At 33.4% G+C, this 22,127-nt stretch overlaps 1 protein-coding gene across 3 annotated transcripts; it reads left to right on the plus strand.

The window, feature by feature from the left end:
* The first annotated feature begins 503 nt into the window (after positions 1-503).
* On the plus strand, positions 504-22,059 carry LOC6644426 (dual oxidase). Of its 3 annotated transcripts, none has more exons than XM_002066926.4 (11): positions 504-704; positions 4,646-5,207; positions 16,620-16,700; positions 16,874-17,223; positions 17,329-17,533; positions 17,592-17,995; positions 18,056-18,333; positions 18,400-20,172; positions 20,243-21,326; positions 21,394-21,522; positions 21,598-22,059. In XM_002066926.4, the coding sequence occupies exons 2-11, from the start codon at positions 4,991-4,993 to the stop codon at positions 21,724-21,726; spliced, it is 4,650 nt and encodes a 1,549-aa protein (XP_002066962.2). In that variant the 5' UTR covers positions 504-704; positions 4,646-4,990; the 3' UTR covers positions 21,727-22,059. The 3 variants fall into 3 exon arrangements, with proteins under 3 accessions (XP_002066962.2, XP_023032514.1, XP_046866519.1); XM_023176746.2 differs by having other exon boundaries at positions 504-595; XM_047010563.1 differs by having other exon boundaries at positions 504-558.
* Positions 22,060-22,127: the final 68 nt, after the last annotated feature.

Consider the following 22,127-nt stretch of genomic DNA (forward strand, 5'->3'; position numbering starts at 1 on the left):
ACACTTTGTTAAGTGAATGTGTGTTAATTTGTGTGTGAGTGTGTGCTCGAACTCCTATGGGAAACTGTCAGAGAGACTTGACAATGATTAATACGACACGTTGCCATGTCGAATATGACGGAACTCATTTAGAGAGACGGACATATGGCAAACAAACGAAATGGAGCATAAACCAAATGTCAATGAGGCGCAAGGGGGGGAAAGGCCCAAACAACAAAGCAACCAACGAACCGACTTGGAGACTTTTGGAAAGAAACAAAACAAAACCAAGAGCCAAAGAGTTTACAAGTCTCAGAGAGAAGTGAGAGTTTGTGAGAAATAGAGAGCGAGAGAGAGCCAAGTGTTTGGTCGACCGGTTTCTGAGACTTCTGCGTCTGGAAGGTCCCCCCAAAATCCCACATGCAACTACAACATCTGTATATGTATATGTATGTACCATACATACATTCATAGGCAACAGTTTGGCTTGACACAGCTGAGTTAGTTTTAGTATTCAACAAACTCTTGGCCGCTGCGGACGTGGATCTTGAAAGCGATCACCCACCCTTTTCTCTCAGCGTGCGTCGTGTGTGTGTGTGTGTGTGTGTGTGCAAGTGTAGGTGAAACAAAATCAAGACGATACAAGACGAGAGTGAATGTGAATGTGAACGTGAAACGTGTCGCGCATGCGTCGTTGTTGTTCGTCTTCACCGTTATTACAATTTGTATGTGCTGCCTCCTCGGTGCTTTATCTCTATGCAAAGTGACAACTAAAGTTATCCGAAGACACTCCAAAATAGTTGAAATTACTGAAATTGTTTTAAAGAAATTCCAAATACAAAATAGTGCAAAATACAGAAAGAAAAAAAACATACATACATACATAAACCTCATCAAACTCCCACTGCAAAAAAAAAAAAAACAAAAAGTCAATGATATTTTTGTTGTTGTTATTTTAGTTGCTGCTTCTTTTTCCACTCAATTTTTGTTGCTATTTTTGTGGGTCGTTGTCGAACGTTTTTTTTTTTTTTTTTCTATTTTTTTTTTTTTTTTTGTTTTTCTTATGTTTTGGTATTCGTTGTGCCATCTCTTTTTTCACACGCAAATTCGATTCGGCTTCTTTTTTTCCACTCTTCTTTGTTTGCTTTGCTGCTGCTTCTTCTGCTGCTGCTGCTGTTGTTGCTGCTGCTCGTCGTCTCTTTTGTAGTTGTCTTTGCTTGCGTTTTCGTTGATGAATTTAATTTTATTTTCGTGTTTAATTTTCTTCTTCTTCATCAAAGTCGTCTTCTTTAACGTTCGTCTTCATCATCGCATCCGCCCCGTTGACCCGCCCACCAACATTAAAAGTGGGTTTAATTTTTGCGGCATTTGAAAATTATCTAAAGAAAAGTGAAGGAATTTTTTAATTAGCTAAATCACAATGCAAAATGCATCAATTAAACAAACAAAAATTGTAAACAAAACGGAAGTAAAAAACTAGAGAGAACCATATGACAAATGTCAATACCCTTGACAGATAAAAACACACAAAAATCATTTCGATTTTATTAATTTTGCAAAATTTATAGTTCTTGAAATGGAAAAAACTTTGATTTCAACTCCAAAGTAAAATTACTATGTGATAGTTAAATGTTATACAACAATTATATATATTCAAGTGCAGTAAAATTTAAATGCAGTCTTTATTTAAAGTGCTAAACTAAACCCTTGTATGAAATTGTTTTCATAATTCTATTATATAAAATACTTAACGATTTGGAATTAGGTACGTTTAAGTATCTGTAAATAATGTCTGGTATACCCATTTTACACAGAGTATTAAAGAAAAAAAAAAAGCCAAGACAATCTCTGCAAATGGAAAGTTGTAATGTGAAAAATTCAAGGCCTCGGACTTGGGAATGTTTTTTTTTATATTTAGTATGTATAGAGATTTGCATACAAATTTAATATTATACTTTATGAGCAAGTGATTGGCAATAAGTGAAAAGCTGAGAAAAAATGTTGTTTGTTCTTTGTTGTTTGTTTTTCTTGTTTTGGCTTCTAAAACCTAATGAATTAAATTCCAAAATTAGCAAAGACAAATTTTCTCTCTTTCTTTTTGAAAGTAATTTTGCTAATTTGTCGAATTATTATAAAAACAAGTTTGTGTTATCGTTTACCAGGCAATAACCTCAAAAAAAAAACCAAACAATATTTAATTTGCCAATGGAATTTTTTTCTTAGATTTAATACTCTCTCTCTTTAGCTATTCATTAGACAAGGTATTAAGATGGTAAAATTGTTTATTAATGTCGCCAAAAATTTAATTAATTATTCATCAGTATCAACTGCAGTGTCGTTCTATATATACATATATATATATATATATTCATATGTCCATATGACATATGTTCGTCTACCCCGTAGATTTTTAAAGCCAATCATTTTTTACAGTAGTAAAAAGACAATTTAAAGTTTAATGTTTCAGCCGTTTTTATTGTTTTTATCATGAATATTTTCCAATTAATTCATTACAATTTAAGAACGAATTTTCATATTTCAAATGTAAATAAAAATAATTACTTAGTAATAAGAGTATTGCAACTGCGGCATAGTCTCAATAAAAGTCAATCCTTTCTGGTTAATTGAAACTGTTTTGTCTAACGATTTGGTATGTTCATTATATGGTATGATCTGCAGATTTGTTTAATCATTTTTTAAACATAAAAAAAGACCTTAACAAAACACATTCCAAGTTAACATTTTTGTACAAATTAGCCAAAAAGTTTTTTGTTGTTTTTTTCCTTTTTTATAATTATCACACAAAAATGCCTGAGGGGAGCAGCAATGCTGCATGGGTTTTTTTTTTGTTACTTCTACCTCAGGTTTTTAGTTGTTGGTTTTTTTTTTATATACCGTAATTTCTTAATATAATTATTGTGGCTTTGTTGCCTTTTACGCTTTCTTAGCTTTCTCTCTCTTTCTTTGGGAGAGGTTTATCTCTCCCCCTCTTTGTCTCCCTCTCTCTAGGGCTTTCTGTGTCTTTGGTTGTTTCTCCCACATCTTACAGCTGATCATTAAAAATTAGCTTTTATGTTTTCTTGAACAAAGTAGACTACAGAAATTGAGCTCGAAACCAATGCAAAGAGTCGACGCAGAGATACCCTACTATAAAACGTTTACTTTCAGTTCTCAACTACTTTCTCATTCAACTAGTTCTCTTTAAACTAAAACATTTACTATTTGAAATGTTGCAACATTTTTACATTCAGAGGGAGAGAGAGATAGACAGCTAATCTGATATATCTTTTCACTTTTTAGGGTATTAAATCTATCTCTTTATGTTAAACTTTTAATGCTCTGTGCCGTGTAGTTGTTGTAATTGTTAATTGTTTGCAGTTGTGCAATGGAATTTTAAATTTTATTTTTGTTGTCGTTTTTTTTTTTTATCTTCTCTTTACCCCTTTATTATTATTACTTGTTGTATGTTGCTATTCCGTTTTTTTTTTTTTTGGCTTCCTTCTCGACGTCTCTCTATTGTCGATTATGACTAATGGACTTCGGCGAGCGAGTCTGATTGTGGACGGACTCGGACTCGGACTCCACATTGGGTTGTATGTCGTTTGTTGTCCGCTTTGTAAGCTGACAGAAGGTCAATTGTTTTGTGGGTAATTCCGTTTATTTCATTTACTTTTGCTATACAACATTGCACATTTTTTTTTTTTTTGGTTTTGTTTTGGGCTTTGGTTTTCCGTTTCGCTTTACTTTATGCAATATAATTAATTTGAGACATTAACGAACCATTTCGCCATTTACTTAAACCTTTTTCTGTGGTTACGAATTGTTTAATTAAAAACAGAAAAAAAAACAAATAATAAGATAATGACAACAAAAACTCTTGAAACGGCTATCAACTACTCTTTAGAGGAATGCAAAAAGTAGATCCAGGCATCCAAGGCAAAAAGAAAATTGTCATTTAGTTTATGACACATTTCACACAAAATCATATGATTTACGAAAAAATGTCGTGCATAAAGCATGTTTGTGCTCTTTTTTTTAGTTTTCTTGATTTGAAATCTATTTGAAAAAAAATGTGGCACTTGAAAATCTAATCTCTAATCTAAATACTAAGTTTCATTTCTTGAAAAAATATTAAATAGATATTTTTAACACTTTGTGATGACTAATGGAAATTCATATACTTATTCTTAATAATTTGGAGGTATATCAATTTATGGATTAAACGAAATATGGAGTTTTGGATTTGACCCAACCACAATCTGTTGAGTTGACTCATATGCCAATATTGTGTTTGTCCACTTTAAGCGATGTCAAACAACTCCTACAACATTCTCAAAAAACAAAAAAAAAAAAAAATCCATTAATCGATAGCTTCATTAAGTTTTATGCAAATTCTTCGAAGAATAAAAAAGCATAAAGAAAACAACAAACAAATATCATCAGATTTTTTAGTGGAACTTTGAAAAGGAAAAGAAAAAAAAAAACAAATCAGAGAGAAACAAAATCATAAAATCACATAACAAAAATGTTAATAACAGTTAAAGTGTTAATCCTACACGTGTGAATATGAATCACAAATATGTATATCCACATAAACACACATACAAATACACATACATACATATGTAGATATGTAAAGTTTATAACTTTTTCTTTACATTTTTAGAGTACCTAGCGTAATAAAAAGCGAATTTCCAAGTTAAAAGATGAGCAAACATTGAGAGATAAAATATAAAAACAAAAATACAGTGAGAAAAACGAGTGAGACACAAGTCCAGAGGAATCTCCAAGCCATGTGGCGTGTGATAATAAGAAGAATAATGCAAAATTGATGCCCGCCTTTCACCCTCTACACGCCCGTGTTATACATAAGTTTACTTTGTTGTAATTAATTATACAAATCAACAGCCACGAAACGAATTTGTTCGCAAAACAATAGCAACAATAATCAGAAAATCCAAAACCAACAACAAAAATAAAGCAACCTAACATAAAATAGTTGGCAATCAATATGAGTGTTACACGCGCGCCCCAACAGAGGGCAGCAGCAGCCAAGACAAAGTCACCAGCATCGCATAAACAAAATCAATTCCATCACACCTGGAGATATCGAATACCACCACTTGGATTCCGATGGCCCGGGGCAGCAGCCACATCAGCCCCTTGCTGGGCTCTCCTATTGTTACTGATTAGTCTGGCTCTGAATCTGGGCTTCGTTCATTGTTATGGTGAGTACTTTCAATACTATTCACAATTTATTCAATTACATTTATTTGCATAAGGCACGGCAAGCCCTTCTTGAAATCTATCCTTATAGATTTCAATAAACACTTTAAATTTAAAATATTTAAATGAATGTGTAAAATTTATTTATGGTTGAGATTAGGTCAACTCAAGTCCCTCTAAGGCAAGCAAAGAAAATTTGAATATATTTAGTAATATCCTGTAATTCGGAATTCAGTTTCTAGTCTTACTAAACTAACTGAATTACTTATAGCTAATAAAACAGACGCAATGTTTGCCTTTTTACTCTTCTGTAAGAAAACTTTGATATGAATTTTAACCTTTTTAAATAATGTCTTAATCAGCTGTTTGAAAAGTAGAACAACGGTCGAAAATGGGCTGAAAAAAAGAAAAACAAGCTGATACTCTAACCTGGTATGTTCTCTAACGTAGTAGAAAAACGATTAATACTCCGCCTAGACTGTCTATTAGTTGGCACGTAAAGATAAGATTATTTTATATAAAATGAGACCAAATAGTTGTAATTTTACATTTTTTAGAGCAGAAGAAAGCAGAATGTGTTTTATAAAATTTGTATATTGCTTTCTTCTGCACTAAAAGTTGTAAAATTACAACTATTTGGTTTCATTCTCGAACAAGTTGCAACTTCTGGAAGTTTTGTATTTTTAGCATAAAATGTGAAGTGAATTAAAGCGACATACTAAATTTAAAGGACTTTAATTCATGTTCAAAACTGAGAGATCCATAAAAAGATCAGTTAACTAAATTTAAAATCATTTAGCTCGACTTAACCTTTTAGAACTATTTTTTTAAATAATGGAACAAATAATTGTAAAGATGGTTCTGGGCCAAAATAAAAAAAAAAAGTTGGATTTTAGTTTTGCTTGTGCTGAAATTTAAATAACTGCAAATTTTCTTTAAAAAAACTGCTTTTAAATATTTTTCTACATAATATTATTATACAGTAATATGTTGAAAACAATTTTATGTATTAATGGATAATATCGTTTCAATCATTAATTAACCAGAATTATTTTTAGTGGGCAAAATTAGTGTAATTGGAACTGAACAGTTAACGTTTTCAAAAGATTTTAATCGAAATGGTTGACAATAAACAAAAAATAAATTCAATGTAAAATATATTTTCAAAATTGAGTAAAAATTAAATTCATTTGATTTAGTTGAAAAAACCCATTCACAAACGAAATCTGAGATATTTTTGTCAGGATTTTGATTAAAAAACAAATGTATTCCTAAATAATTAGAAAACTGGAACACCCTGTAAGCTGATATAGTGGGCTAAACAGAAATGTTTCTAACTTAGCATCGAAAACAAAAACGATTGACAGTTCACTCGGTTTTGAAAACAGCAAGTTCAAAAACGTAGCGAAATTGCTCTCGATTTGCCTTCAAAATCGACCCGTAAACGAGAACTTGGTTTTAATAAGTAGTTAATAGATACAAAATACAAACAAAAAAAATAGCCAACTTTTACGCTAGATGTAATCTTTTAACAAAGTATTAGTGCTTCTCAAAAATAGCCCAAAAGAAATGAAAAGTTTATAAGTTTGTTGCTAAATCGAATAATATAAAATGAGCTATTATGCACTTTAATATGGTATGGGGTTAATAGTATTAACAATTTCCCATACATTTAAATTAATTAGTTTCGTGTTTTTAAATAAATTTCAAATAATATTTTTCAGAAAATAGCGTAAATTTCCTAAGCTAATTTTGAAAATTAACAGCGAAATGAGCCTTTGTTAAAGTTGTTCTCACTTGGAAATTTCTATACTTAAATGTGGAGATAAGATTAGAAAGTTTCCTCTCACAGATTGATGTACTAAGTAACTCATTTGCAATAAGTATGATAAACTATTTAGCTAGAGGCATGAGGGAAGAAATTCAATAATTACATTTTTCTGACAAATTAGTTCTTTTTGTAATAATTAATGTGCAAGGTTGAACTTTAGGTTGTTGCACTACAATATTTTACAATAATTGTTTATGCTTTTTCTTTCTCTACACTTTATAGTGATTGTTTCAAGTGTTGGCATTATATATCATTTACTTTCAATGCTAAAACTTGAAAGTTTTATGTACCATAGCTAAAAAAACAAATATTAAAACAAACATTCGCATTGAATAATAAAGCGGGTGGGCATGAAAATGAAAAATTAAGATTATGAAATTGTAATCATGGAATTGAAATTAATTTTGGTTTAGAGTGTGCCAAAAGTTGATTTTATATGCTCTTCTAACTGTTCAATTCTTTTTTAATTGAAAGTTAAATTCATCTTAATCAATTGTTAACTTTTCTATATAGTTTGGAAAATAAGACGAAGTTTTCATATATTTATTTATATATATGTATAAATGAAAAAGTATTTGAACTGCATTTTCAACCCAATTGTGCTGAGGTTTAGATATGTAAATACATTATGTTATTTGGTTTTGTTTCGGGGCTGTTCTGCCTCAAAAATCCGTTCCTGTACTCTATGATATTACCGTGTAATGACATCCTTAAACTAAGCTAAGTAAACACATTACTACTTTAAAATACCAAATGTAAATAACTTTCAGTAAATGTTGAAAAAAAAATATGTGAATAACTTCCCGTCAAGCAAATATTTATGACATTTACAATAAAAATAAACCCATCACAAATGCTACCTGGCTTGTCGTCATTATTATCATCATCATTGTCATAAGCATCATCATTATTATCAGTATTGTCGTCATTAGCGAGAGGCAGAGAGCCACTGCCAGACTGCTGCTGCTGCTCCTCCTCCTCCTCCTACCACTCTGGGCTAGATCGGCAGACATGCCAAGATCTCGTGCCTTACAAATGACCGATAAAATGCAACAGGTTAGACAATTCATTATCCATGCCTAAAACAATAAAATATATTTTCCGTAAACCAGAGAGCTATATACAGACATAGTATGTATGTAGATATAGAGATATCTGACAGTTGGTCACGTACAATAGCGTTGGAGCATCGGAGCGCCGGAGGGGGCGTGTCTGGCCGCAGACACCGAGTCAAATGTCAACGCACGATCAACTGGCCATTTACTTCCTCTGTGGCCACCTTCTCTTGCTCCTCCATCGATTCTCATAAATTTTATGCATTGTTATTCGCCATTTTTTTGCTAATCATTTGATTTATGCACATCGAAACTATTTGTTTTCATTGAAATCAATCCCATTGTGTTTAGACTTATTCCCATACCTCCTCCCCCTCGATAATTCCCCCATAGATTTGTAAGCCACATGTGGTCAAGTAATCGAATTCGACTCGGTACATATGCAAATCATTCATTTCGTTTTGTTTTTGTGTCTTTCCCCTTTCAATAAGGTAAAAGTTGGTCTTCCTTTTTCAATGAGGGGGAAAAAAATACCCTGATGAAATTATATTTATAGTGGGTATCCAAATTGAATTTAATTAATGAGTTGCCATTTTAATTAATTTGATTAGTTCACCCTCATAATTAGAAGACACACTTCAAGTGTTTAGCTGATCTTCAGAAGCATTAAAATCCCATCTCAGGGGATTTATTAGTTTGATTAACAAAAAAAGAAAAAACACACAAAAATCACCAATAGTTATAAGGCAAAATTTAAACATTGGTGTAATCAAACAAAGCAAAATAAATTCCCAATAAACGACTCCACTAGAAAAGAAATATAGAAGTATAGTAATTAGGTAAACAAATAAGAGCAAACATTATAAACAAACTTTATAATTACACATTTAATAATTAAAAATGCTTATAATGAACTTGTTTTAAGTATATTTTCTTACTGAAAACAAGTATATATTTGTTTTAAGTACTTTATCTTACTCTATACATAGTTTTGTGGAACTATAAGATATCTATCTATCTATCCTAGTTGAAGCGGATACGCATAGTTTACTAAATTAATTTAGTAAATATGGTTTCGTCTTTCAATCCCAATATACTTTTTGTTTGTGTTTAAACACAGGGTATTTAGATAAATCTCATTTATTTCAAACTCCATACGTTGCCTGTTCGTTAAGAAGAACAAAAAAAAAAAAAATGATCACATTTTGTTTTAATTATTTTACATTTATGTTAAAATAGCCAATAGAGGAACATTTAATTAAGCAAATGGCATTTTGATTAATGGAAACTGAAATGCCAAAATAATGTAACTATTAAATGAGCAACTGAAACATTAACATCATGTAAGCGAAATCTTAAAATACCTTTGATTCAATTTATCTTCTCAACTTTTGGACTAAACCGCATTCCACGAAAAAAAACTACCAAAAAGTGTTTCTAACTTTTAATTAAATCGCTGAAAAGTTGCAAAAAATAAAAACAAAACAAAAACTGTGTTGATTTTTTTTTTTACTTTTGTCAGGCTTTATTAACTTTGAGCTTGAGTTTATACGTATAAAATTAAATTAACTCATGCATCAAATTTGGCAACCAATTAACAGCTAACAAATAGATGTCATTGTTGGACGAGTACCAGATTTTTCTTTACTACATTCGATGTGCTAATGAAAGCAAAAGTCGACTATTTGGCGGCACATGTGACAAATTGTCTTGTGGCTTCGATTTTGAGTTCTCAAGGAGGTTTAGTTTTTAGTGGCTATTACTTTTTTTTTCTTTCATTTTCAATGCAGTCATAAATGTTTAAATATCACATGATTTTGCACTAGATATGAAATTATTCTGAACTGATCATAACTGGAAGAACTTATTTAGAATGGGCGTGTAGAATTTTTTTTTTTTAAATAATTACACAGGCCGACATTTTCGAGGTCATGAAAAAGTGTTCCAAGTTCAATAGGTCTTTTATAGTAATTTGGGGGTGCTGATCACGGCCCTGTACTTAGTTTTTGCCCATCACGTCAGGATTTCGAAAAAAATGCGTTGGAATTATTCAAAATGGCCTCATTTTCAATATTTTCTAGTATAATATAAGCAAGTTATTATACTCAAAACGTTATTATTGTTTACAAAAACAATTTTTAACTTTATATAGTATACTTTTGGGTGCATATTTTCCAACCCTAGATCCCCTAATTTCACAAAATCTGGACGTGATGGACAAAAACTGAGTATGCAGTCAGAATCAGCGTACCCGAATTAGTTAAAAACACTTATCAGGTTAACGTCACCAAAAATCATGTCGGCCTGTGTTATGAATACAATAATTTTTGTTTTGAAAGTATGCAAATCTTATTTTTTATTAAGAAAATTTAAATTTACCTTAGCATTCTAAAATAAAGGTTCTTAGAAAGTATTTACAGCGTCAAATATATTGATTATAGTTATAGTAGTTTTTATTTACTGTTTAATTTCTATTGATTTTTGTTCGCTATAGTTTCAAAAAAGTATGATTTTCTCCTTAATGATAGCTGTCACATAATTTTATTTAGTTATTTTTATACCCTTGCAGAGGGTATTATAAAATTGGTCAGATGTTTGTAACGCACAGAAGGAGACGTTTCCGACCCCATAAAGTATATATATTCTTGATCAGCATGAGAAACTGAGTCGATATAGCCATGTCCGTCTGTCCGTCCGTCTGTGCGTATGCGTTTTACTCAGCCGTCTTATAAGCTATCGGTCTGAAATTTTGTTTCGGGGTTTTTTATTACCCGGGAAAAATAAAGTATGAAATTCATAAGGATCGGACCACTATATCATATAGCTCTAGAAGAACTAGAAGAAACATTTTCATAAAAATCGGAGTATGCTATGAAATTTACATATGTGATAATATTGGATATAAAACCCCAGATCCCAAAATATGAATGTGATCGGATAAATATAACACACACAGACGCAACGCTACATGAACTGTATGTGTATGCGTGCGTTGCTTTGCTTTGGGAATAAGGGAAGAAGAAGAACAAATTGTAAAATAGAGAGTAAAATTGTTTTGTTTATATATTGATGAATTGAGTTGCAGAAAACAAATTTTGAACATGTAAAATTATTATTACCAAGGACTGCAAGGGTATATAAACTTCGGCATAGCCGATGTTAGCTTCTTTGATATTTTTTTTCTCAACGTTTAAAATATTTGTTGAATCTTCTTTTAACTATATGTATAACAATAGGTTTGAAATATTTTTTCTTACTTAACCCAAATCCTGGAGACGTCTGTAAAGAGCCATAATCAGTTGTTATTGCGTTGGGTCTTTCATGTCTTTTAACACGACTTCGGTTATCAATTCGCGTACGGGAATCGGCAGGGGCATTTGGATGTGATTCCAGTTTTGCAGAATATTTTAGTTGACAAGTGTCTATATTGGATTTTACGCTTGGTAGCCCTAGTAAACATTGCCAAGATCTTTGAATGAAACCTTTGTATGGCTTCGACATTGCCGGAACATCTTTTTTCCCAAAGTTTGGTTCTATAAGTCTAGATGAGCTTAATTACCGAGTTGTATAGGGCAACCTTAAACTCAAGTTAACCAATGTAAGTTCATTGTTTTCGGTTTAATCTGTAATTTCTTTGTTTCGATGTCCATACATCAAGTGATCCTTCGTCGGAATGAGAGACTGTTACTTTGTTAGCCATGTCTCTACCTTTTTAAGGTGTTCCTATAGTTTTGCAGAGAGTTGTGCTGGGCATTTAAATCGACAGAGAATTGTCGTGTCATCGGCAAAAATAGACGTTTTAAGCTAGAGGAATGGACCAGCTAAGCCACCTTTTGTTACACCGAATTTCTTACCGATTCGGCTGGGGCGGAGTCAGCAAAATAAGACTCCATAAGTTTGTAAGATTGAAGTTTTTGCCTGATTTTGAACATTAAATCCTCTAGTCAAACTCTATCGAAAGACTGGGCAACGTTAAACTTGGACTTCATTTAATAATAATTACATTTTTTCGTATATTAATTTTGTGTCTCAAAGAAAATATAGAAAGTCGCATCTAAAATTTTCTATTATCTGATCATTTTTCTATTTTTGCTATTACAATAATAATGAATGATAAAAATGACTCGTTGCTTGTTCGGCAATCCCAAATTAAATAAAATGATTAAATATTACAGCCTTAATCAGCAAATATACCTAATTACTGTTTTTACCTCACATTATTAACATTGGAAAGACCAAAGTCTTTTATTAATAGTGGTAAATTTCCGATTCACAGACAACAATTTGACTCTTTTCCACTTTTTCTTCAAAAAAAAAATCAACCTAATTTGATATACATGTGATGATTATTCATTCAGACGTTTTGCAATATCATGTGAAAAAAATGTGCCAAATAAAAAAAGAAGCCTAAAAATATCTTGTTTCTTTCATCAAAAGTCACGCAGATGAAAGTGAAATATGTCATGTCTTTGTTGTGCCTGCCTCGAATTGTCGTCGTATATCAAAAGACTTAGAGAACGAACGTGAACCGGCTGAAGGCAGTCGGAGTGAACCTCAAGTTGGCACCATACAATGTGACAGTTGAGTTGAGTATTCTTCATTTTGGCGAGGGAGGGGGAAGTCCGTGATATTTTGGTCATGTTTTTCAAAATCAAATGCAGGTGTTGGTTGTGTGCCAGCACTTAATCATTAGACTGGTATAGTTTTTCGCGTGAAGGTATTTTTTGGTAATTGAAATTGGCGAGATAATAAACAAGGAAATTTAAACTTAACTTTAAAAAGGCTATCACTTATTTTCCACAAAACAACTAGTTTATTTAATATCAACTTGATGACAAATGAATTAATATACCGAATTAGATACAAGATTAAACTAGTTAATATACAACAAAATTGTCGTATTTCTAACTGATTTTTACTTTATTTCTCTTAAACTTATCTTACTAATACAATTTTTGAATACATATTCGTTGAATATCTTATATCTTATTTGAATTTATATAATATGCTAATTATAAATTTTAAATATTTTACCTTATGCGAATGGAGTTATTTATTGCAAACAACTGACAATAATAAAACAAACGCAAAGAAATATAAATTTTTAACTTAGTTAATAAGTTTCTCATATTAATATTGCATTTATCATTATGTTTTTAATATATTTTACAATTGAAGATTGTTAAATTTGATGTTATGAGGCATTATAAAAGTATAATGTCATTAATGTTTATAACTCATTTAAATGAATGATAACTTTTTGTTATTGAATGAAGATTTTACTTTTGTTCTTTATTGTCATTCACTTTTAAAAGTATTCAAGTAAGTGTCACCAATTCCCTTGAATAACACCCTAGACGTATGAGTAATATTTCACTTGCTTTCATTTGCTTCTAAAGCCATGTTATTGATTAGTTTTCTCTCTCGATGTGGTAATCAAATGTCCAAACACTAAGTGTTTTTCAAAAGGTGAAAACAAAAGTTAATTTGTTCATATAAAAAGAAAACCAGTCTAATATACATACCAACATTTATATATGTAGTATGTTTTCTTGAACTGGGTATGTGTATATATATGTATGTGTAAGTATATATGAGTATGCTATATATAGCTAGACTTAGCTGGAGCTTCCTCTCTCACTTTTCGGTTAACCGGATCTGAATCAGAATCTCTGATTTTGATATTGTTGTGATTGTTGTTGTTGGATCCAATCATCCATCATTCCATACACAAACACACAGCACACACACCCACAACGACATAAGCGAACATTGCTCTCAAAAATTGTACAAAATGTAGTCATGGTTGTTGTTGCTGTTGTTGTTGCTCTTGTTGTTGCCTCCTCTTCACTGTCAACGTCATGACTTTTATAGTTTTTAACCCAACCAAGGAATATACATACGTACATACATATATGTCTGTATATAAAACTTAATTTTGCTTTAAATATGCTTGGCATTTCGAGGGTGCTTTATAATATATATAAATTATATAAAAAACAATTCTCATCACATGTTAATTTTGTTTCGTGTGTTTTGATTTCGGCCATTGCCTTGCCGATGCCAATTCCTTTAACTGGTTTAAAAACATATAAACAAACCCCTTTTGCCTTCTCTTTCCACCAAAACACCAAAAAAAATTGTTATAATTGACGTCAACATCTACAATTCGGTTTGCAGATTTTTATCATTTAAAGGTGCCTCTGCATCTTTAGGTGCAAAAAGTTGATTCAAAAATTTCATTAAATTTGTTGTTCAAGTTAAATTTAGTTTACCTTAATTGAGTTCACCCAAAAAATTTGATGGGAAAAAAAGGGCAGACACGTGTGAGATTTTGGTGATAAATGAACTTCTGATTTAGAATTCTAGCAATGTGCAAATAATTAAAGACTAAATTTCTGTTGATCGGCATGAGTCAAGTTTAAAACAGAGTGTGCATAAGTATTTAATCGAAGGGGGTTATTATCTTTATAGAGTATTAATCGTATTGCAATTCAATGTGTATTAATTTCTATGAGAGAATTGCAAAAAAAGAAAATAAATAAATAAACTTACAATTGGGTAAAAATTTAGGTATTTTCGTATGCGTACCTTAAATTTAGTTTAATCTATCTTAATTGAAGTGATAAAATATATTTTAGATACGGTTATTCGTGGTTAATTTATATAAATTACATGAAATTAAGTTAGAATATGTTACAAAAAGCAGCACAAATAATCCTATTTCATTGATCCCTAAGAAAAAAAATATTAAGTAGTTTAAAAGTCAATGATAAAATCGATGATCAAATCAACATTAGTATTTCTTTCAATTATGCATAAAAAATGTCGTCTTTTTATTATAAAAAAAACCCTTCCTTAGATAGAAAGCAAATATTCTAAAACGGATTCTTGCAAAACTTAAGAATATTTTCCCATTATTTATTATTTGCTTTTCTGTCGGTAAGTGAAAAATATTCCCAATACTTATCAATTGAAGTCACTTTAAAAAATTCTCATTAGAAGTTAATCATGTAAATTTCATCGAAATACAAAAAAAAAGAAACACTAACAATGATTAACTTTTATGACAAATCACCATTTATAGAAAATTTCCCAAAAAAGAAAAAAAAATGAAATCATTACAAGTCATTACAAAAGTAATTAGATAAATATACCTATGCAAATGCCAATAGTGCTTGTTCCAGTTCAATATGAAAACTAGGCGTGACTCAACTCAATCATTTCAACAGTCAGTCAATTACAAGTAAACTAAGATAACTTGTGTGCACTACTAAATAGTCAACTTTTTATCTACTATTTATCAAAATATTAGGAGAAAAAAAAAATGGAAAACCGGCTACTGGGCCTAGTCTAAATATGTCTAAAGTTAATTTATTTCATGACAAGTATAACATTTATGGCATTCTCTCTGATCTTAACTAGTGCATAATTTCATGCGTAATTTGCACTAAATAATCACACAAAATAAATAAAACTAACTAATGCAAATAAATTGAGACAGTTATCGGCATGCCAAAGTGAGCGTAAATAATTCTAAAAGATGTTGTTTGTAAATTTGTTACACAGTTACTTGAGCCTGACTTTTAAAAGTTACGCTAATTGGATTGGGTCTCTAAAATTCAATGGCCTATTTGACCAGTTTAATTACTGTAGTTAGTGTATTAAGTCGACATGATTTAAGATAAAAGTTTCAGAAACTTAAACTTTTGAGAATGTTTTAATACTTGTTGAGTCATAAACATTTATTAAATTCATTTTAAATAGATATAACTAATTGAATCAGGTCTTTTTTTGTATTGCGGATTATCTTCTTCTGTAATGTGTCCGAGTATAGACAATCAGCAGAAAACATTACATTACATGAAATTTACAGAGATATATAAATACATACATAAATACTTAAGTACATATGACATATATGAGAATAATTTCAAAAAAGTCATCACTAACAAATTAAATCATTATGGAACATAAAAGTCTTCGAACGACTTTGACTGAATTGATAATTTCTATAGATTATCGATTCTATATTCTCAATTCGATTTTAATAATCATAAGATAACAAAAGTTAACAATTCAAAATTAATATTGTTATCTTAGAAATGTTATCTACAAATGAATAGAAGCTATTTCATTTTGAACCAATTTCTAATTATACTTGGAAATCGCTTCTTTTTCGAAAGCCTTTAGGGCGAAAAATATTTTGAATGAAATTTGTTATGTTATGTTATGTTTCCAAAGTTTCTATTATTTCAATCGCCAAAGGAAGAAAAAGTAACCCCCTTTAAAGGTCTACATAGGTCTACGCAAAAGAAATTACTCTATATATTTAAAAGCACGGATTTTAAAATGAATATTGATCAATGTTGGGCACAAACCTAGTTATGATTAAGATAGGTTATGAGGTACAACCCCAAATACTTATTGTATCCTGTTTCTTAAAACTTTCTTAATATAATGCCATCTACATATATAATATCTGTTGTATCCACCATTTAATAGTTTTTTGTTCTTACCGATTGCAGAAAAAATGTACAGTCAGACTGAAAAACAGCGATACGATGGCTGGTATAATAATTTAGCGCATCCCGACTGGGGTTCAGTTGGTAAGTTTCCATGGAATGGAATTTCCGTCCCTATAGAGAGCAAATAGAAAAAAAAACAACTTTCTAAAAAGGGCAAATATATTGCAATAAATTCACGTTGACGTTAGATGACTTTTTGCAATTTGCATAGAACCAACACGATCGATTGATTTGCATATTGACAACCTTTTCAGACAGCCATCTGGTGCGCAAGGCCCCGCCCTCTTATTCGGATGGGGTGTATGCGATGGCGGGAGCCAACCGACCATCGACGAGGCGACTTAGTCGACTTTTTATGCGTGGCCGTGATGGATTGGGCTCAAAGTTCAATAGGACTGCTTTGCTGGCATTTTTTGGTCAACTGGTGGCCAATGAGATCGTGATGGCATCAGAGTCCGGTTGCCCCATCGAAATGCATCGCATTGAGATTGAGAAATGTGATGAGATGTACGATCGAGAGTGTCGGGGAGACAAGTATATACCCTTTCATAGAGCAGCTTATGATCGGAGTACGGGACAGAGTCCGAATGCTCCTAGAGAACAGGTGGGTACTGGCTAATGGATGGATAAATGTGTGTGTGCGTGTGTCTTTGTGTATGTATGTTGGTGTGGTGTACCTACAAATGTTGCAATAAATCCTCCTCCGCAGATAAATCAAATGACTGCTTGGATTGATGGCAGTTTCATTTACAGCACCTCAGAAGCCTGGCTCAATGCCATGCGATCCTTTCACAATGGCACACTAAAAACCGAAAAGGATGGCAAATTACCAGTGAGGAATACGATGCGAGTGCCGCTATTCAATAATCCAGTGCCGAATGTAATGAAAATGCTCAGTCCAGAACGTTTGTTTCGTAAGTAAATCAAATATCATCTAAGAAACCTTTCTAATTTGTATTTCTCACTCTGTAGTCCTTGGTGATCCACGGACGAATCAAAATCCGGCAATTCTTTCATTTGCAATTCTCTTTTTGCGTTGGCATAATACTCTTGCCCAGCGTATTAAGCGAGAGAGTCCGGATTGGAGTGATGAGGATATTTATCAGCGTGCCCGACACAAAGTCATTGCAAGTCTCCAGAATGTGATTGTTTATGAATATTTACCGGCTTTTCTTGGTTCCGCTTTGCCACCCTATGATGGCTACAAGCAGGATATTCATCCGGGCATTGGACATATATTTCAAGCGGCTGCTTTCCGGTTCGGTCACACCATGATCCCGCCGGGCATCTATCGCCGCGATGGACAATGCAATTTTAAGCAAACTCCAATGGGCTATCCGGCCATTCGTCTGTGTTCCACCTGGTGGGATTCAAGCGTAAGTTTGTCAATATCTACTTTAAGTCATATGATCCTAATTGATGTTATTGATTGGCAGGGATTCTTCACTGATACCAGCGTGGAGGAGGTCCTCATGGGTTTGGCCTCGCAAATCTCTGAACGTGAAGATCCCGTTTTGTGCTCAGATGTTCGCGATAAACTCTTTGGCCCCATGGAGTTTACACGCCGCGATTTGGGTGCCTTGAATATTATGCGAGGACGGGATAATGGCTTACCCGATTACAATACAGCTAGAGAATCTTATGGGCTGAAACGTCATAAGACTTGGACAGACATAAATCCGCCTTTGTTTGAGGCTCAACCAGAACTATTGGAGTAAGTGGATAAGTTAAGATTGAGTAGAACTTGTCGTTATATCTTACTACTTCTTCCTCATGGTAGCATGCTCAAGGGAGCCTACAACAATCAACTGGACGATGTGGATGTCTATGTGGGTGGAATGCTGGAGTCATATGGCCAGCCAGGTGAATTCTTTAGTACTGTGATCAAGGAGCAATTCCGCCGTCTACGTGATGCCGATCGTTTCTGGTTTGAGAATGAACGTAATGGCATATTCACACCCGAGGAGATTGAAGAAATAAGAAAGATTACGCTTTGGGACATTATAGTCAATAGCACAGATATTACTGAGAACGAAATACAAAAAGATGTTTTCATGTGGCGCACCGGAGATCCATGTCCACAGCCAATGCAATTGAATGCCACCGAATTGGAACCCTGCACCTATTTGGAGGGCTATGACTACTTCTCTGGTTCGGAACTGATGTTCATCTATGTATGCGTATTCCTCGGATTTGTGCCCATTCTTTGCGCTGGAGCTGGTTATTGTGTTGTCAAGCTGCAAAACAGTAAGCGCAGAAGATTAAAGATCAGGCAAGAGGCATTGAGGGCGCCACAACACAAGGGATCGGTGGATAAAATGTTGGCCAGGGAATGGTTACATGCGAATCACAAGCGATTGGTAACAGTGAAATTTGGACCCGAAGCGGCCATCTATACGGTCGACAGAAAGGGAGAGAAATTAAGAACATTTGCTCTACAACATGTGGATGTGGTCAGTGTCGAGGAATCGGCCACGAATCATATCAAGAAGAAACCATATATCCTACTAAGAGTGCCCAGTGATCATGATTTAGTCTTGGAACTAGAATCCTATGGAGCCAGAAGGAAGTTTGTGAAAAAATTAGAAGACTTTCTGCTGTTGCATAAAAAGGAGATGACTCTAATGGAAGTGAATCGTGACATTATGTTGGCCCGTGCCGAAACACGTGAGCGTAGACAAAAGCGTCTGGAGTACTTCTTTCGCGAAGCTTACGCCTTGACCTTTGGCCTGCGACCAGGTGAACGACGACGACGCTCCGATGCCTCCAGCGATGGTGAAGTGATGACTGTGATGCGCACCAGCTTATCCAAGGCAGAATTTGCCGCTGCATTGGGCATGAAACCCAATGATATGTTTGTGCGCAAAATGTTTAATATTGTGGATAAAGATCAGGATGGTAGAATTAGTTTCCAAGAGTTCTTAGAGACTGTGGTGCTCTTCTCTAGAGGTAAAACCGATGATAAGCTTCGCATTATCTTTGATATGTGTGACAATGACCGCAATGGAGTCATTGACAAGGGTGAACTGAGTGAAATGATGCGTTCTTTGGTGGAGATTGCCAGAACTACCAGTCTAGGTGATGATCAGGTTACCGAATTGATTGATGGCATGTTCCAGGATGTGGGATTAGAGCATAAAAACCACTTGACCTATCAGGACTTTAAGCTCATGATGAAGGAATACAAGGGTGACTTTGTCGCTATAGGTTTGGATTGCAAGGGAGCCAAGCAAAACTTTTTGGATACTTCAACGAATGTGGCCCGCATGACTTCATTCAATATTGAGCCAATGCAGGACAAGCCAAGGCATTGGATTCTGGCCAAATGGGATGCCTACATAACGTTTCTTGAGGAAAATCGGCAAAATATCTTTTATCTATTTCTCTTCTATGTGGTCACAATTGTTTTGTTTGTGGAACGTTTTATTCATTACTCATTTATGGCCGAGCATACGGATTTAAGGCATATTATGGGTGTGGGTATTGCCATTACCAGAGGATCGGCAGCTTCCTTATCTTTTTGCTATTCGCTGCTTCTGCTGACCATGTCTAGGTGGGTTAAAAGCTTCTTAAGTTATGACTATTCACTATATTCTTAATTCTTTATATTTGTTTTTTTGCAGAAATTTGATAACCAAACTTAAAGAGTTTCCCATTCAACAATACATACCCTTGGACTCTCACATTCAATTCCATAAGATTGCTGCCTGTACAGCTCTCTTCTTCTCCGTGCTTCATACTGTGGGTCACATAGTCAATTTCTATCATGTCTCCACGCAATCGCATGAGAATTTACGCTGTTTGACCCGGGAAGTTCACTTTGCCTCCGACTACAAGCCCGATATTACCTTCTGGCTGTTCCAGACGGTCACTGGCACCACTGGCGTTATGTTGTTCATCATTATGTGCATTATCTTTGTGTTTGCTCATCCCACCATTAGAAAGAAGGCTTACAAATTCTTCTGGAACATGCATACACTCTATATAGGACTTTATTTGCTCAGTTTAATCCATGGATTGGCTCGCCTAACAGGTCCGCCTAGATTTTGGATGTTCTTCTTGGGACCGGGAATAATCTATACACTTGATAAGATTGTCTCTTTGCGCACCAAGTATATGGCCTTGGATGTTATCGATACGGATCTACTTCCATCGGATGTGATTAAGATCAAGTTCTATAGACCACCAAATCTAAAGTATTTGTCCGGTCAATGGGTACGGTTATCTTGTACCGCCTTTAGGCCACATGAAATGCATAGTTTTACGCTAACCTCGGCACCGCACGAGAATTGCCTGAGTTGTCACATTAAGGCCCAAGGACCTTGGACCTGGAAATTGCGCAATTATTTCGATCCCTGTAATTACAATCCAGAAGATCAGCCAAAAATACGCATTGAAGGTCCGTTCGGTGGTGGCAATCAGGATTGGTATAAATTCGAAGTGGCTGTCATGGTTGGTGGTGGCATCGGTGTCACTCCCTATGCTTCCATTCTCAACGATCTGGTCTTTGGCACCAGCACAAATCGTTATTCTGGTGTGGCCTGTAAAAAGGTATACTTTTTATGGATTTGTCCATCACACAAGCATTTTGAATGGTTCATCGATGTGCTGAGAGATGTCGAGAAGAAGGATGTGACGAATGTCTTGGAGATTCATATATTTATAACACAATTCTTTCATAAGTTCGATCTAAGAACAACCATGCTGGTAAGTGAAGTAAATCATATAAATGCATTGAAATTATAAAACTGATAATATAAATTTCCTTTTTCAGTACATTTGTGAGAATCATTTCCAGCGGCTGTCAAAAACCTCCATATTCACAGGTCTCAAGGCAGTCAATCACTTTGGACGACCAGATATGTCCAGTTTTCTGAAGTTCGTCCAAAAGAAGCACTCCTATGTAAGACTTTACGCTGTAGACTTTTTTTTAATTTAATACTAATTTATTTATTTTTTTTTTTTTTTGTCTTTGCAGGTGTCTAAAATAGGTGTCTTCTCTTGCGGTCCGCGACCGCTTACCAAAAGTGTTATGTCTGCCTGTGATGAAGTGAATAAAACACGCAAATTGCCTTATTTCATTCACCATTTCGAGAACTTTGGTTAAGTTATACATTCAATACAATAGATGAGATGAAGAATGATTAGAAGAACCATAAACTCTGCCTTCTGTCTAATTTTTCGAAAAACAAAAACCATACACTTATAAGTTTCATTCATTTCTAGTTAAGTCAAATTTTTGTATTCAATCATAATTTAGTCAAGGTTTTTCTTTAGTGCATTATAAAAAAATTTCAACGCAAAACCACAAAAAAAAAAAAAACCAACAAACAAAAAACACACGGCCTGTACTTGAGATATGTATATGTGAAATGTATGTATGTAATATGTATGTATTTATTGAAAATAATGATTATGATTTGTTATCAGTTTTTGTAAAGCGTTTGCCTTATTTATTAAAAACAAAATACAATTCCCATCAATCTAAAGAATTATACATAATATCTG

The sequence above is a fragment of the Drosophila willistoni genome (assembly GCF_018902025.1).
Source record: "Drosophila willistoni isolate 14030-0811.24 chromosome 2R unlocalized genomic scaffold, UCI_dwil_1.1 Seg167, whole genome shotgun sequence".
NCBI lineage: Eukaryota > Metazoa > Arthropoda > Insecta > Diptera > Drosophilidae > Drosophila > Drosophila willistoni.

What these genes read in the sequence shown, in the direction of transcription:
- LOC6644426 (XM_002066926.4), top strand. Translation starts at nt 4,991, where the DNA reads ATGAGTGTTACACGCGCGCCCCAACAGAGGGCAGCAGCAGCCAAGACA. An exon ending in CAGTCCAGAACGTTTGTTTC is followed by an intron (nt 17,534 to 17,591) that starts GTAAGTAAATCA and finishes CTCACTCTGTAG; the next exon opens with TCCTTGGTGATCCACGGACG. An exon ending in GCTCAACCAGAACTATTGGA is followed by an intron (nt 18,334 to 18,399) that starts GTAAGTGGATAA and finishes TCCTCATGGTAG; the next exon opens with CATGCTCAAGGGAGCCTACA.